The 15,254-nt window shown below is 35.4% G+C and overlaps 2 protein-coding genes and 1 long non-coding RNA gene across 3 annotated transcripts in view; 1 reads left to right on the forward strand and 2 right to left on the reverse strand.

Moving 5' to 3' along the window:
* The window catches only part of LOC137386095 (plexin-A1-like), a 56,368-nt gene extending 51,224 nt beyond the window's left edge, over window positions 1-5,144 (forward strand). Inside the window, exons 24-28 of the mRNA XM_068072777.1 lie at window positions 578-705; window positions 1,251-1,504; window positions 1,650-1,862; window positions 3,063-3,213; window positions 4,630-5,144. Coding sequence (XP_067928878.1) covers window positions 578-705; window positions 1,251-1,504; window positions 1,650-1,862; window positions 3,063-3,213; window positions 4,630-4,734 — 851 coding nt within the window. The 3' untranslated portion in view covers window positions 4,735-5,144. The remainder of the gene's footprint in view (window positions 1-577; window positions 706-1,250; window positions 1,505-1,649; window positions 1,863-3,062; window positions 3,214-4,629) is intronic.
* On the reverse strand, window positions 4,956-7,771 carry LOC137386096 (ARL14 effector protein-like). Its single transcript, XM_068072778.1, has 2 exons — window positions 7,475-7,771; window positions 4,956-5,426 (listed from the first exon to the last, which is right to left on the reverse strand). Exons 1-2 carry the CDS (start codon window positions 7,609-7,611, stop codon window positions 5,132-5,134), a joined length of 432 nt encoding a protein of 143 aa, XP_067928879.1. The 5' UTR covers window positions 7,612-7,771; the 3' UTR covers window positions 4,956-5,131.
* Window positions 7,772-7,776: 5 nt separating this feature from the next.
* On the reverse strand, window positions 7,777-12,280 carry LOC137386097 (uncharacterized). The gene is made up of 5 exons (XR_010977818.1): window positions 12,198-12,280; window positions 10,712-10,841; window positions 10,448-10,524; window positions 9,593-9,775; window positions 7,777-9,314 (listed from the first exon to the last, which is right to left on the reverse strand). It is a non-coding gene; the product is annotated as an uncharacterized lncRNA (long non-coding RNA).
* Window positions 12,281-15,254: the final 2,974 nt, after the last annotated feature.

The following is a 15,254-nucleotide window of genomic DNA, read 5'->3' on the forward strand; positions in this document are numbered from 1 at the left end:
CTGCTCTCAACCTACATGTATATCATTGTGGTAGCCATATTGTTCTGCTCTCAACCTACATGTATATCATTGCGGTAGCCATATTATTCTGCTCTCAACCTACATGTATATCATTGTGGTAGCCATATTATTCTGCTCTCAACCTACATGTATATCATTGTGGTAGCCATATTATTACCCTACTACTGATCACACTGTCACTTCAAGCCAGTATTTTTATTAACCAAGTGATTAAACATGTTGGATGTACACTGCATATTGCTTTTGTGCCAAGCTGAATGGACAGCATCTAACCTGACTCTGTCTTTTTTTAATTTACTGTCTCATTTTGTAGGCCTTAAATTTCTGGTACAGGTTATTCTATATGCATGTATCCATTTGATAATGTTGTGGTCAAGCTTGGATGTTCCACTCTCATTTGGCTCCATTCACAGCTTTTTTGTTCCTGCTACTGTTGGTGCTCCGCGAGTTCAAACCACAGCCTTTTAGTCCTTTTGTTGTCTGCTTTGCCAGTTCGAGTGTTCGTACCCGCTATCGCTTTTCTTAGTTTCTCAGAGTTGTAACATATGTTCTTTAGACACTGGCAGTTCGACTGGCAACTACTACAGCTCTACCGGGGACAGTCTGTCCAGGGCCAACAGTCTCAACAATATACTTGACACCCCTAACACTAGGGAGAGGCAGAGGGTCACCAAATACCACTTGGTAGGTCTCTACTCTATCTAGGCATGTTTAGCGCTGCTAGAGATAGCTGAGCTGGTCAAATTTTGTTATTCCGTGCTTGCTAAATGTTTGATGTTGTTGTCAGGGAGCAAAGTGCTTCATTCTTAGGTATACGCTAAAGTTGTGCTGTTTCATTCATTCCTAGGTATATGCTAAGGTTGCACTGTTTCATTCATTCCTAGGTATATGCTAAAGTTGTGCTGTTTCATTCATTCCTAGGTATACGCTAAAGTTGTGCTGTTTCATTCATTCCTAGGTATATGCTAAGGTTGCACTGTTTCATTCATTCCTAGGTATATGCTAAGGTTGCACTGTTTCATTCATTCCTAGGTATACGCTAAGGTTGCACTGTTTCATTCATTCCTAGGTATACGCTAAGGTTGCACTGTTTCACTCATTCCTAGGTATATGCTAAGGTTGCACTGTTTCATTCATTCCTAGGTATATGCTAAGGTTGCACTGTTTCATTCATTCCTAGATATAATCTTGTATTGTTTCATGTTCTGCAAGTGTACAAAATTTTAAAGGTGAAATCCTCAGATGCCGATGCTCACCAAGAAGGAGACAAGATGGTATCCGAGATCTACCTCAACCGATTGTTATTCACAAAGGGTGCCTTGCAGCGGTTTGTTGATGACCTTTTTGAGACCATATTTAGCGTTACTCACAGAGGATCAGCTCTTCCTTTGGCCATTAAATATATGTTTGACTTTCTCGATGACCAAGCCCTCTTGCACAACATTAACAACCCCGAAGTTATTCACCACTGGAAATCAAACAGGTAGGTCATCGATGTCTTCACTCGCAAACATTTGTGATTTGTTCTTCGTTAACTCTTGGTTCCAGTCTGTCTGATTCCTTTACTCTTCAGTCAGTTCTAGATAATCATTGTTATGTTATCAACTGTTTCGATTTTATTTTTTCAGCCTTCCGTTGCGATTTTGGGTGAATGTTATAAAGAATCCAGATTTTGTTTTCGACATTCACAAGTCTAGCACAGTTGACGCCTGTCTCACAGTAGTTGCTCAAAACTTTATGGACAGCTGCTCACTCACCGAGCATAGGCTTGGCAAAGACTCTCCATCTAGTAAACTCTTGTACGCCAAAGATATTCCAAACTATAGGAAGCTTGTCAGCAAGTGAGTTTCTCGTGTGTTGACTGACATTTTAGGCTCATTACTAGACAACCCGGTATGTAGCGCCAGTATCAATAGTTTAATAGAGGCGCAAATGTTTAAAAAATCTGTTATTTGAATCCATGACTAGGTGGATTTATGAAAATTCAATATGGAGATTTTTATTGTAATCCTGATATATTCAGGTTTGTTCTTGCTCCAAAAGTGGTGTAAATTTGATTAAATGTAATTAATTTATTTTTATAATTTTGCTATAACTTAGTTCAATATGAAAGTATCTGTAATAGGTATGTGTTTTGTAGCCTTGTGTGAACATTAAAGGTAGGATGAGCAGCATCAGTCGCCCGAAGACAGACAAGCTGGCTGCATATGAAAATGGTTCATGATTTTATGACAAACGCCAGGGCTATCTAATTTACTATGTAGCTTATTTTTTTGTATGTCCTCAGAAACCTGCTGAAATAGAAGATATCTCCTGTCTCATTTTGTAAGCTTTGGGACGGGGAAAAAATATTATCTGCGTAGCCATGGTCTAAATTAAATGTCAAAAGTGTTGTATTATGTTTCATGATGCCGACCTAATAAGGTAAATAGAAGTTTCTGCAGAATCGTCATTTCCACATAACGAGCCACATTTTTTAAACCATGATCAGTTACGTGATCTTTTATAAGCGATTGTAAACAAAGGTTTCAACGTTTAGCCTTTTATCAGCGGACATGTTAGCTCCGAGTACGTTGCATCATAATAAATTTTTAGCTGACCAGAAAGATCGATTTCTGCTGTTCGTATCGAGACCAATGTTTCCACAGTAAGTTTAAATAGTGAAAGGACAACAATGGAAAATGTAGGTGTAGGCAATTAATTACTACAATTTCTTTAATCTCCAACTTCAATTGCGTTTTTTAAAACTCAGATTACTCAGTATGCAAGCGGAAGTCCGGTTTGTGAAGCATAATTTTGGGCACAGTTGAGTTATTGTTCTTATATAAAGCACAATGATAAGAAGAAATTCGCTTTCAGGAAATGCTAAAAATCTTGTTTTTTTGGTGATATCTGATTTAAAAAAAATTCATTTCTACATAAAATGTATGCTTCTCTGTTTTCTAGCAGTGGCAACTCTTGAAAATACATTTTATTCAATAACCGTGTTCAGCATGGCTTGACTACATCCCTTCTCATCTTTCCTTGTTATCCCTTGTCAGGTACTATTCGGAGATCAAATCCATGCCTGCCATCAGCGATCATGACATGAATTTACTATTGGGCGAGGAATCTCGGCAGCATCGCAATGAGTTTAATGCCAATGCTGCCCTATACGAACTTCACCAATATGTAGCTTCCTACCAGGGCGAGGTAAGCTTACTGCGTTAGGAGACTGCGCCCGAGCACTGATATAGAACCTTTATGTGGCTACTTGTTACTTTGCAGCGATGCATATTCCCTAACCCTTTAAAAACATGTCATGATGGACCTTGTCACTCCGGCGCAAGTCGTTTGGAAGGGTATGAGTTTGTCTGGCAGTTAATTAAACTCTAGTTGACTTATCACACTGTGTGAAGCTGATAGTTGGTGATCAACTTTGCTCACTATATATGATTCATTATATTCTATGAGGCCTTTCAAAATGTTTATGAACGGAGATAGTCCTGCGCCAAGAATTATCTTGAGTTTGAAATGTTTATGCAATTGAATTTTTCATCCTCGTATTGGCCGGACACTTTGATGGTGCTATGCTAGAATTGATCATATACTTAGATGATGCTATGCTAGCAATGATCATATGCTTAGATTATGCTGTGCCAGGAATGGTCATACACTTAGGGCGCTTTCAGATTCTCTACATGCACCTTAGGAATGTAGACATCTATTCTGGACTGGGTTGCTTATCTATTCGGTACGCATTCATTTACCTTATGCGTATCAATAAACTTGGAGTTATCTTCTTCTGACCTGTGAATGAATACAGTAAAATATTTTTTTCATATGCCAAACACATTTATTACAAGCAACTATTCAGTTATCATAGCCTAAAAACATTAAAATATTTTAAAAGATTTTACCAATACATCATCACTCATGCGTTTTGTTTGCTGTCAACTCACCCTAATATGTAGACTCAGTTATCATGTACCATCATGTACCCCGATCAAAGCAAAATCGACTGTATTTTTATTAAAATTGTTATGGGTACACGATTAAAGTCTGAATGCCTTTTGTGTACCTCAATCATGTCGTCTGCGCGCCAGGTATTCGACAATACCTGTAAATTGTTCCACCCTAGGATACTATGAGGAAGTGGCCACAGTACAGCCTTAGCTTCCATTGAATAAGCAAGCCAAGTCACTAAACCGCACAAGCTTACAAATGATCAACTTTGCTCACAGTTAATTTGGTTCGGCTAGACGCAAAAAATTGGATAACACATTATTAGCGAGTCCAATTCTCACTTTTGTTTTCTCACCATCATGATAAGAATATCATCATCCATACTTGGCAGTGCTTACAAGCCGCGTGAAAAATTAAAATAGTGTAAATGAAATTGTCTGACAATAGAATACAAGATAACTAGAACTATTTTCAATTTGAAAACCAATTTTAATCGTTTAGCCGCTTGTTATAAACTCAAGTTTTCGTCATCAGAGATTCGTCAAACGTCTACAGCTTAATGCTGCTCTTGAGAAGTGAGATTATTATACCTGCATGATTTCGTATGCCCTTTATATCGCTGTAATATGACAGATAGTGTAGGCTGATTTATAAATTTTGCAGCTGATGGCAGCTTTACGTGAGGACGAGTTCGCCAGGAAAGATCGGCTCGCTGATCAGTTGGACCGAGTCAACAATTTGCTCAATGTTACCTCAAGATTAAATTGACAATAAGCTATGTTTGTGTAAGGCCTATGTCTACGATGCAATGACTAGTAAACGATGTTAAATGTGTATATGCAGCTGACTCTGTATGTGCATTCGATATTATTTCATGCATCTCTACTTAATGCATAAGGTATAATCTTGACAATCAGTATTGTTTGACCAGCTACCAAAACTGACCACATTGTATTCATTCCTGATTGAGATTAGAATAAGCTTTTGAGTAGAAGTTTTATATACACTTGTTTATATTTTATTGTACATTATTTCATAAGCTAGCAATTGTACATTTACCAATATGCAAATTAAGCAATTTTGGTGCATTTCGATGCAACATTTTTTTCCATTATGCAACGAATAATATAAGTATTCTATATACACATAAATACAATAGAGCATGTTATGAAAGCACAGGTGAGTGTCGACTTGGTTTCGAAGCTAGTTGGGCTGCCAGTTTGGCTTCGTGCTGCTTTAACGCTGATTCAAGAGTGTAATTTGTATCAGCTCCCTCCAATACTATATAATCGCATGTCCACTTCCTATTGCGGCGACAATCGACACTGCACTTTGGTGAGGAGCACTTGACACAGGGAAAGTGACAGCCAGGACAGTTGGGATTCAGACAATCACAAAAGTCCGTACCATCTTCAATAAGTTTGCCATCTCTGTCATGCAGCGAATTAGTGTAGTTGGCTCTATAAAATAGTTACGATGATATTTGTATAAAAGCCTTCTGGTTTATATCGCTGTTAAAACTTGTTGAAGATTTTAACAAAACGCCCAAGGCAGTTATCAATAAAATGTTGGTAATGATGAAATCCTTTAGTCAGGAAATCACATAGCACTACAGCAGAGAGCTATCGATAGCAGATGTAACATCAAAGTTGTATGAACTCGCATAAGTGAAATGTGCTCGAGCAACTTTCACACATAATGTAGATTAAGGTGTCGTTAGCTGTTTGTTTTTAGTTGTTAACTTCTTACTCTACTTCGTATGTGATTAGTTCATAAAACCAAATGCAGTACTGTGAAGGCTTTTTAAACATTGGCATATGTACAAGTATTAAAGATTATAATGCTAACTTCCATTTTACTAAAAGTACAAGATCTAGAATGTGATAGAGACTACCTAATTGGGTTGGAAGCTGGCACTACAGGTGATGACAGCCTTTTTTATTCCACTTGTAATACAAAAAACTAAGCATTGTAAGCCTGGTGGGTGGAGATTGTGAAAGATTTCAGATCGGCATCGGCACCAATTTCTACAATTACAGCTCTTTTACACCAAAAACTTAACACAACTCTATACTCGACTAGTACTCGAGTATAGAGGTGCACCAATACAGTTATCTGTATCACCACTGATCTGGAGTTTCAAGCGCCTGGCCAATCTTTTCTTAAACAAATTTCTTAACTACAGATACTTTCTACAAATCCACTATTGATCATGGTAATAGTATCTCACAAACCCGTATTCCCTGGGGTGGCTTAGCCGCCTCAACTTTTTAGTGATTTTCGTCGGCTAATTACTGAGAATTGCAGTCTAAGCTCATTCACTTGGAATTTCCAACACCTAATTTACTAGCAACTAGCGTTCTATATTGTCTCCGTTGTGCTCTCGCCAAATGAGTGATTTTGTGAGACTTTGTTAAGACTTGGAAATTGGACTTTATTGCTTATAGTGGAGGTGGGAAGAAGACCCCCAAACTTGCATTTTCCTTATAATATAAAACTTAATCAACGTAGAATCAAAACGTCGATGAGGAGCACCATGGCGCAGGCTCGTCTAAATAATCTTCTAATATTACACATATATAAAGATGTTGAAATAGATGCAGAATCAGTTGTGAAAGATTTCTGCCATGAACACATTGATAGAGCAAGCTATATCAATAAAAAAGTAATAGGTCTTGTTCTGTCAATGACCCTCTCAGAAATCTGTAGTGTCATGAGTTTTATATCGTTCGTTGAATAAAGAAAAAGTTTTGCCTACCATGAACCATAAACAATATATTTATGTAGATTTTGATGCTTACAATTGATTGAATTTATGCATACTTTGAGGGTTGTTGATGCTTAAAAGGTCCAGAGCGGCCCCGAACCCAGTTGGGGTTTCACCACCACCCAAACCCCCAGGTGTTCACAACTAGTTGCCTAACATTTGCCCTTTGCCGCCCCAACTTGCAACTAGGGAATACAGGCCTGGTATCTCAGCTTACAACACTAATCAATCAAACAACTAACAAACACTAACACTAATCAATCAAATAAAAATATCTAATGAATTCTGATGCTAGTCAATAATATGTTTTTGTATCTGAGCAAAATATGGTAACCTGATAGATTCGGTGTAGGCTACGATTTTCTTGTTTTAATCAGGGTAAATAATGCGGGCTACATTTCCTATTTGCAGTGATGAAAATGATTATAGCTAATGAGCAAGGATTGAAGTCGTACTTATCTTTATGAGCATTACTAAATCCAATTTATATATTCTCCTTTCTGAAATATTCGCAAATAAATATATGCGTATTTTAACATATTTTTTGTAATAAAAAAACAATCAACCGTGTAACACAAATGATCTTGATTGAATTGGCTTTCAGTGAAAGTTGGTGGACTAGTATTTATATCTGCTTTGTATAATTTAGGGAATGATTGTGAATCGAGAAATTGAGGTGCAGAAGTAAAAACGAATTTGAGTTAAAAACAAAGAACAGATTTCTTCATGAATGACACATACTTGTAGATGCTAGATCTCGTAAGCTTTCTCCTTTCCCTTGTACTAGTCTGAGGATTAAAGTCTCCAAGGAACTCTTGTGACACCCTCAAAACATCATCATCCTTGCGTGCTTGTATAGCATCACGATTTCGTGACATTTTTATCTAAAAATAAAAAACGTGTGCTAGCAGAATATGTAATAACAGAACATAGATATCAAATATAATTTAATATCAACTGGTATAGATTAGTACAATGGCAAACAGCTAGGCCTAAAGCAGGTTAAAAATGGCAAGAGAAACATTTAAATGGTATCATATCAAACCAAAAATTTGCCATAGCAATACACTGTGATTTACAACATGAATGAAAAACACAATAAAAATTTTTTGCAAATATCCAGTTGAAGAAATTTTGCTAAACATCAAATTGATCTATAATGAAAAAATCACTGTAAAACGAACATTTGGAAGCACGCTTTGCGAAGAAAGTGAGTATGAAAACAGCACCAATGATTTCTTCTGCTTACAAATTTATCAGTGTACATTTATCTAAATAAAACCAAGTTTTTGTTCACTATGACTTCTGCAAAAAATGTTAATTTCCTGTTAACGTTCCTTTGAATGGAAGATGGCACAAATAAGGATTTAATTGAAACGTTAACCGACAGCACAAATTTTTATTACATTAATAGCAGTAGATAATATTATAGATAGGGCTAGCAATAATATTTTTGTGGAATGTCGACCAAATACCAGGTTTTATCAACATTTTCAAGTCGGGAGAACGAAAAGCTTGACGATCTTTGCAAAATATCGAAAAACTGTTGCAGCATTGTACACTTATATTAAAACCACTCATTTTTTGAAGTGGATTATCTTAAAACAGTTCGTTTAAAATTCTTTTTCATGAAAGTAGAGCACGCGCTAATAGATTTTTAACGAACATCTTATGAGAATAGCAAAGTTTTATGGACAATCTTTTAAATTTCAAAATTTTGTGAAAAAACCCTTTGTTAGTGCAATCCACGAGATGTCTGCACAAGCTGATTAGTAAATTTGTTATTTTATAACCACCAATCACAACGCAGACTTTTTTGGCATTTGTGGAACCGGCTTAGACCATGCACTATAATTATCTGCCATGCTGGATAACCATGATGTCATAAGGCGGACTTGAAAGGAGGAAAATATATGAGGATGGCAGTCAAAGAAGTGTTTTTGGCTAGCATTCACATATTGGCAGGGATGTTTTTAAGGCTGTAAAAATGACTCAATTCAATCCAATTCTCATCAAAAAACTAGCAAATCAACTCCAAATTATTTTGCACCATAGATCAGGTAAAAACCGGTTCGCTTAATTTAATAAACAAAACACTACAACTCAATTCTCAATTATTTAGCTATCCTAACTTCCAATGATTCAATTCAAATCAGTCCTTTAGACAAAATCAATTCTTTATCAATTTACCACCTGTTCACTATCTAGCCTACTCAGCCTTTGCTTTGATTAGAAGTTGCTCATCCACACAAATGTTTTTGTATGGGTGAGCAACAACGTTTGTAAAATGCTATGCAAAACAAGCTTAGAAATAAAATAAACATTGATTGTTGGAGTTTATTTTATTACATATCATAGGACAGTTTCCCAATGTGCTTGGTGGTTACATTTACAAAATATAAGTTTTATTTAAAGTTGTTGGGGTCATCCTCGATCTATGGGGGGTGCATGATGATGCCCCCATGAGTAAATACGCACTCCACCGAAACACTGGTTGCAGGCGGAGTGCATAGAATCTCCTTAATTTCAGCCAACTTGGACATCTGCTTCTTTTGTTTACTCCAACACTTTATACAGGGACCTGTGTAAAAGTTCTCAGCATTGGCAATCATATTGCTTTCTACTGTTTGTCCAGAAAGCATGACATTTCTGGACAAAAACTGGACATTTCTCATTTACAAAAACTAGCTACCAGATATACATCATCCCCAACACACCGGTGACATCACATCAGAGTAGTCAACACATCACTGCACATAGCTTACAGCTACAGCAGCAAAAGCAACAACCACTAAAACAATAATTCCTGCCAGCTGACATATACAACCAACCAAAATAGAATAATACAGATGAAATTACCTTTAAGTGTAGCAGCCAACTCGTGATAATTAAGTAGTTCACCCTCTAAGCCAATATCACAAACTGAAGGAGCAATGGTTCTTTTCCGTTTGTTGATGAGGCTTACTCTGTGCCCCTCTGGCCCCTACACGACAACAGCAGGTGCAACCGGCTGAGCAGAATGTGGCAATCATTTCTTGAGTTCTAAAAGCAAATATAAGTTAGCGAAAGCTATTAATGGGTGAAAGAAAATTGAAATCATCATACAGGTAAACTGCATGCAGCAAATTGAAATAGTGTGTCGAATTATTACCAATGCATACATTGTCACATTAGGACTGCAATTATTATTACATATCACCATGTTGATCATCTGATATACACTGTCAAAGGATTGTCAATATGAACTAAGTTGAATGTGTCTATACGTACATATATACATGCATATGTATACCTCAATTAATCAATTTTTTATTATTGTACTGTTGTTCATAAAAAAATTATTTATCAATCAATTTATTCAATTATTTGTTCGCCACAGAAAACTTTAACAATTACCTATTATACTATAATAATAATTGTTTATTTATTAACCACCATATTAACCACATAACTATTAGTAGCAAATGTCGAATGAATGTTGTGAATAACAAATAGATAATAATTACAACAATCAAATTGTTTAAATAATAGATAGGTGCAGAAAGTTTGAGATACACCAACAATGAAAAGCTTCGGATAAAGCAATAATAATTAAAGATAATGTTCACTCTCCATTCATTTACTACATTTAGGCTCCTTCATTCATCTCATATATAATACAGCACAATAATTAATAATAATAATAATTACCTAAATAAATAATAAACTACTTACCACTACAGGCACTGCTACGTCTGAAGTAAACGTAAGATCATCGCTAGCGCTAGTTCGATCAGCAGTGTCCATCATATCTATAATATGATTACAATAATACTGTAACAAATAGATGTTGTTGTTAGTAAGTTGATAAAATATATTAAATATGAATAAATTAGTGAAATCACCAGACTAGCGAAACTACTTATCCAGCGAAATAAAATTTTGCTAACAAACCACAAAACTGAGAACAACTAGACCAGTGAACTAGGTTAAACTTACCACTGAGTTCTGAGTGATAAATTTGACTACTACGTAGGACGAGGCCTGATGCTTGAATGAGATGTAGTTACATTCGTTCCCGTGACAATCACACCAGCATAGCTAAACTGGTTACCAGTGCACAAGCACACTACAGAAATATACTGTATCATTGCGTGGTACATAAATAATATCATTGCGTGGTACATAAATAATAATGATACATATTCTCGACAAATCAAACATACGCCGTGATATCGAGGTTTATGAAAATGTTAAATCTGTACTGCAGATTGCACTTACAATTAACTGATTGGTTTAATAAAATATCGCTGTTCACGGTGGAAATTCCGTCAACGCAATACTTAATAAATTACCAATCAAAGAGATACTGAGATAGCAAAAGTAAAGTGAAGCATTTTCTCGAGTCTTTTTGCTTATTGAAAAATGGCGAATCGAGTCAATTCGCTTACGATGACAGTAAAGAGTTGATTCAATTCAATCCTTACTGATGGAAGCGCCGAGTCATTTCAATTCTACAGCAAGTAAAGGATACCAAGGAATCAATTTGATTCGTTTGTAAATTGACCTTTAAGGCTTGCTCGAGCAAGCAAGTTTACTCAATTGCCCACCTCTGCATATTGGCTAATTGTCAGCATTGACATCGCACATCTATGTTTCACTGAGAAAATGACAGCCTTATGACAGCTTGGAACTTGCATCTCAAGTATTTTCGTCGCCAAAACTGGTTTTCTGTTTTTTAACATCAAAATCATTGCTAGGAAATACCATGATTATATTGTTATAAATCAATGCAGCTTTAAGAGGTTATTTGCTAACCTATAATAATTCTATGCATTGATTCTTTACTTATCACTTTTTAGAAGTTCTAACTCGGTGTCTCCTCATTAATTAACGCACACTTTAAAAAGCAGACCTATTCAGAGCTACATTTCTCAATTTGTAAAACTGTATTCAAAACTTGTCAGCAAATATTTGGTGTTTTAGTGCATAGCACAAAGTTGGTAAATTGCCAAAACCCTGTCAAAAACATGCCTTAGGAAATGGATCAATTATTTTTTTATATTGCTTCCAGGACTCAATGCTGAGCCTTTAGAAAACCCATAGCAATACTGAAATAATTGATATGCACATTCAGTAGCACTACCAGCTTTTTTTCAACCTATGAGTCTAACATTAAATCTGTTAGCGAAAACCAAAATTTACCCAGCTGTTGATAGAATAATAAAAGTGCTAATATCCCACAATACACTCATGATAAACAACTACAAAAAAGTTTCAGCAATTTTTTATTATTATGAATTACGGCAATATGTACTTTCTTAACTAAATATTAACAAAAAAATTGAAATCCGTCGGGCAAACAGACACAGGACTCCATTCTAGCTAGAGCATAATTTGATTCGTGAATTTGAACGTGACTGCCGAAATATTAGTATCAAGATGAAAATTTTAGGTGGTAAAGAGTTATCTTTACAATACGTACTGTGTCACTCGATGTTAATGTAATATAAACATTGAAAAACCACAATTTTCTAGTTTGTACGAAATGCGAGTACACGTATATACTATGGGCGTGAGTGAAATATTAATGTATACTGGACTCGCTCACTTTAGCCTCAACCATAGACTTACTGTCAATGTTTTAATGGTTTTATTCTCAGATACCTCGAATCTCTAGCCTCAAACCGCGTAATGTGGGTGGGAGAAAAAGACAGTACATACATGTAAGTACGTATACGCGTGCTGCTGTGGATATAACTGACTCGCCGTTCCAATTGTCATGAGGAAGCAACTCTCTATGAACCAGGACTTTGAACGTACGTTGTTCAAATTGAGCTAGAGGGCTTTTGAAGGATCAAACTGATCTGATACTCAAACTGAACTGATAATCTTTAAATAATACATGAACAATAATTATTCTAATAGTTTTGCAAAATAAAGCATTCAAATAGTGAAAGTCTATTTTAATTCACACTGAAAGCTGCATCGATTTCAATTAGCAAAATACTGTTACAATCTGAGTCTGCCAATCAATACAGAGAGCAAGTGTAATTAGGGTAATTTTATTTATCAACATGCTAAACACTTTCTACTAAAAAGCCAGCTACACTACATGCGCAGGAACTTCAATTAACTTCTATTTAAAGCCTGAGTTAAAGAACAGTTATTTGTGATCAGATTTAAAAGCTAATTTCAGCGCAGCTAAAGCAAGTAGCTTAACCTTTGTTGTAATTGCAAAAATAATGACAATATTGATAATAACATACATGTGAATGCATATATTTTTCTAAATGCCAATATCTCTCATACCTGACTAACTAAACTTCTATGAGAATACAAAAATAATACCTAGTGCTAAGTAAATAGACGAGATGCTGTTTAGAATTTCATAGAGCTGACAGTAAAATGAGAGTTTTTGGCTCAAGCTACTAATATGCATTACCAGTGTGAAAGTTCAGCAGCGTTTTCATATGACAATATCTGACTAGAATGAGTTCTAAGAAATCTAACACATTCCGATGCTAAAACTGGTGGTGGTTTAAGATGCTAAGATACACAGTATAAATTTAAAGGCAGTTTAAGTGATTTGGCCAGAGACAGCAAAAATCTGAATTGACACAAAACTTGATTATTGTTTGTTTAAACAACTCTACAAACACAATGGTTGCTTGTTGCTGCTGTTTCTTTATACGTCCTGCATTCAATAGAGCATCTGAGCTACCTTATCCAAACAGGAGCTTATCCATGGTTGGGCTTACATGTGGGTTGTGGCTATCTCTTATTGTTCATAATTGTATGACCGAATTTCCGTTGAAGTTATTATCTGTAAACAGCATAAATGACACATTGCCATTTCTAGCCTTCCATTCTCATTACTTCTATCAAAAGATTGGTAAAGCTATTTTTACTCATAATATGTGTCTTGCCATGACTGTGAAACACACTTTGAAAATATTTTTGTAGTTAATGGACATTAAGTACTCAAAATATTTCTAAACTACTAGAAAAGGAAAACTTCTAATAATAAAATACAGGCAGTGGATATCTTGGTTTATGAGCAACAGCGGATTTAAGTTCCACAGGTTGATGTGTGCCTTTGCTACACATGCCCATGCCAGTGTTAGAAAAGGCATTTATTCTTAGACAGTGTTTTCTATTTTAGGTATTTGCTATTTTGCCAGCTGAACCTGTCATCACTTTATAGTAACAAATAATTCTCCGCTCTCTCTTCTGGCATCAATTAAAGACATAACAGCTGAGCATCTGCAAATAAAGGAGTGAAGAGTCCACAATGATATAAGTCTACATTCTTTTTATTTCATTGTCCAGGTCTTTGGCTAGTTTTTTTAATGAAAACTGAGTAATCAACCGGAAAGATTTTATTTACCCTCAAATATTTAACAAAATTTATCTTGCAAAATCACAAAATTTATGTGGTTTTGTTTAGTGTTGTATTTGACATGAAATACAAAGATTCTGTGTAAAACGATTAAATTAGCTAACAAGTTTTAAGATCTGTTATACAGTAGTGGAATTATTGTTGAACTTATTGATATAAATAAACCAATAGCTGCTATAAATAGAGCGTTTGCTTCTTTCAAAGAGTTGAATGCCAAGCATAATGCTGCTACTAGAATAGTTTGAAGCAGCATTTGTATACCAATAACCAGAAAATAACTGACAGCTGTAATTTATCACTAGACAATCAATAAATGTAGCTTGGTAGCTCATTAAATTTTATCACTTCACTCATGAATATGTACTTGATTTAAGATTGATTGTAGACTAATGAATGGCCGGGGTGTTGCACAGGTAATAAAAAAGCTTTTTTATGGGAAATTTATTTTAATTGGCTAAGTTTACTAGAGTAAGAGTCATGCCCGTCCCTCTGAAGCTTGCATTAGAAAAAAAGATTGCGTCATGATCTTTCACACAATCATGATCTTTAAGCGTACTAGCTGGTGCATACTAGAGTAACCATTCGGCATTAAATATTGGAAGGTACATGAGTATGTGCACAATTATTCCATAGCAGTGCCAGTTGATCGTGTAGTGGTTAGCTCGCTTGTCAGCAGGACTAAGGTTCTGAGTTCAATTCCAGTGCAAAACATACCTATATTTCGTTCCTAGATTTTAACCACTATAACTGGGCATTACATGTATAACAGATAGGCAAACAGTAAAATTTGTATATGTAGAGAAGATATATCTTTTCTTATATATAAAAGTCTGTCACGTTTCAACTATTATGTTACTTGATAAATATCTCAATGACATGAGGCTGTGAAAACCACAGTTGAGTCAACATTGTTACGACTTTATGAATAAGAAAACAACTGTTCTATAGAAATCTTACAGCAGTTTTAATCTGATTGCAGTTTATGACAACTTATAGTAATCTAACATAAAATTAATTAGGGCAAATTTACGCAGCAATTATTACAGAGCTGAATTATACATGACAGTCTAGCATGAAATATCAAACCAACGATTTTGCATGCCAAATGAATTAGTAGTGTAGGATTGGTATCAAATGGAA

This window comes from Watersipora subatra, chromosome 1 (assembly GCF_963576615.1).
Source record: "Watersipora subatra chromosome 1, tzWatSuba1.1, whole genome shotgun sequence".
In the NCBI taxonomy this organism is placed as follows: domain Eukaryota; kingdom Metazoa; phylum Bryozoa; class Gymnolaemata; order Cheilostomatida; family Watersiporidae; genus Watersipora; species Watersipora subatra.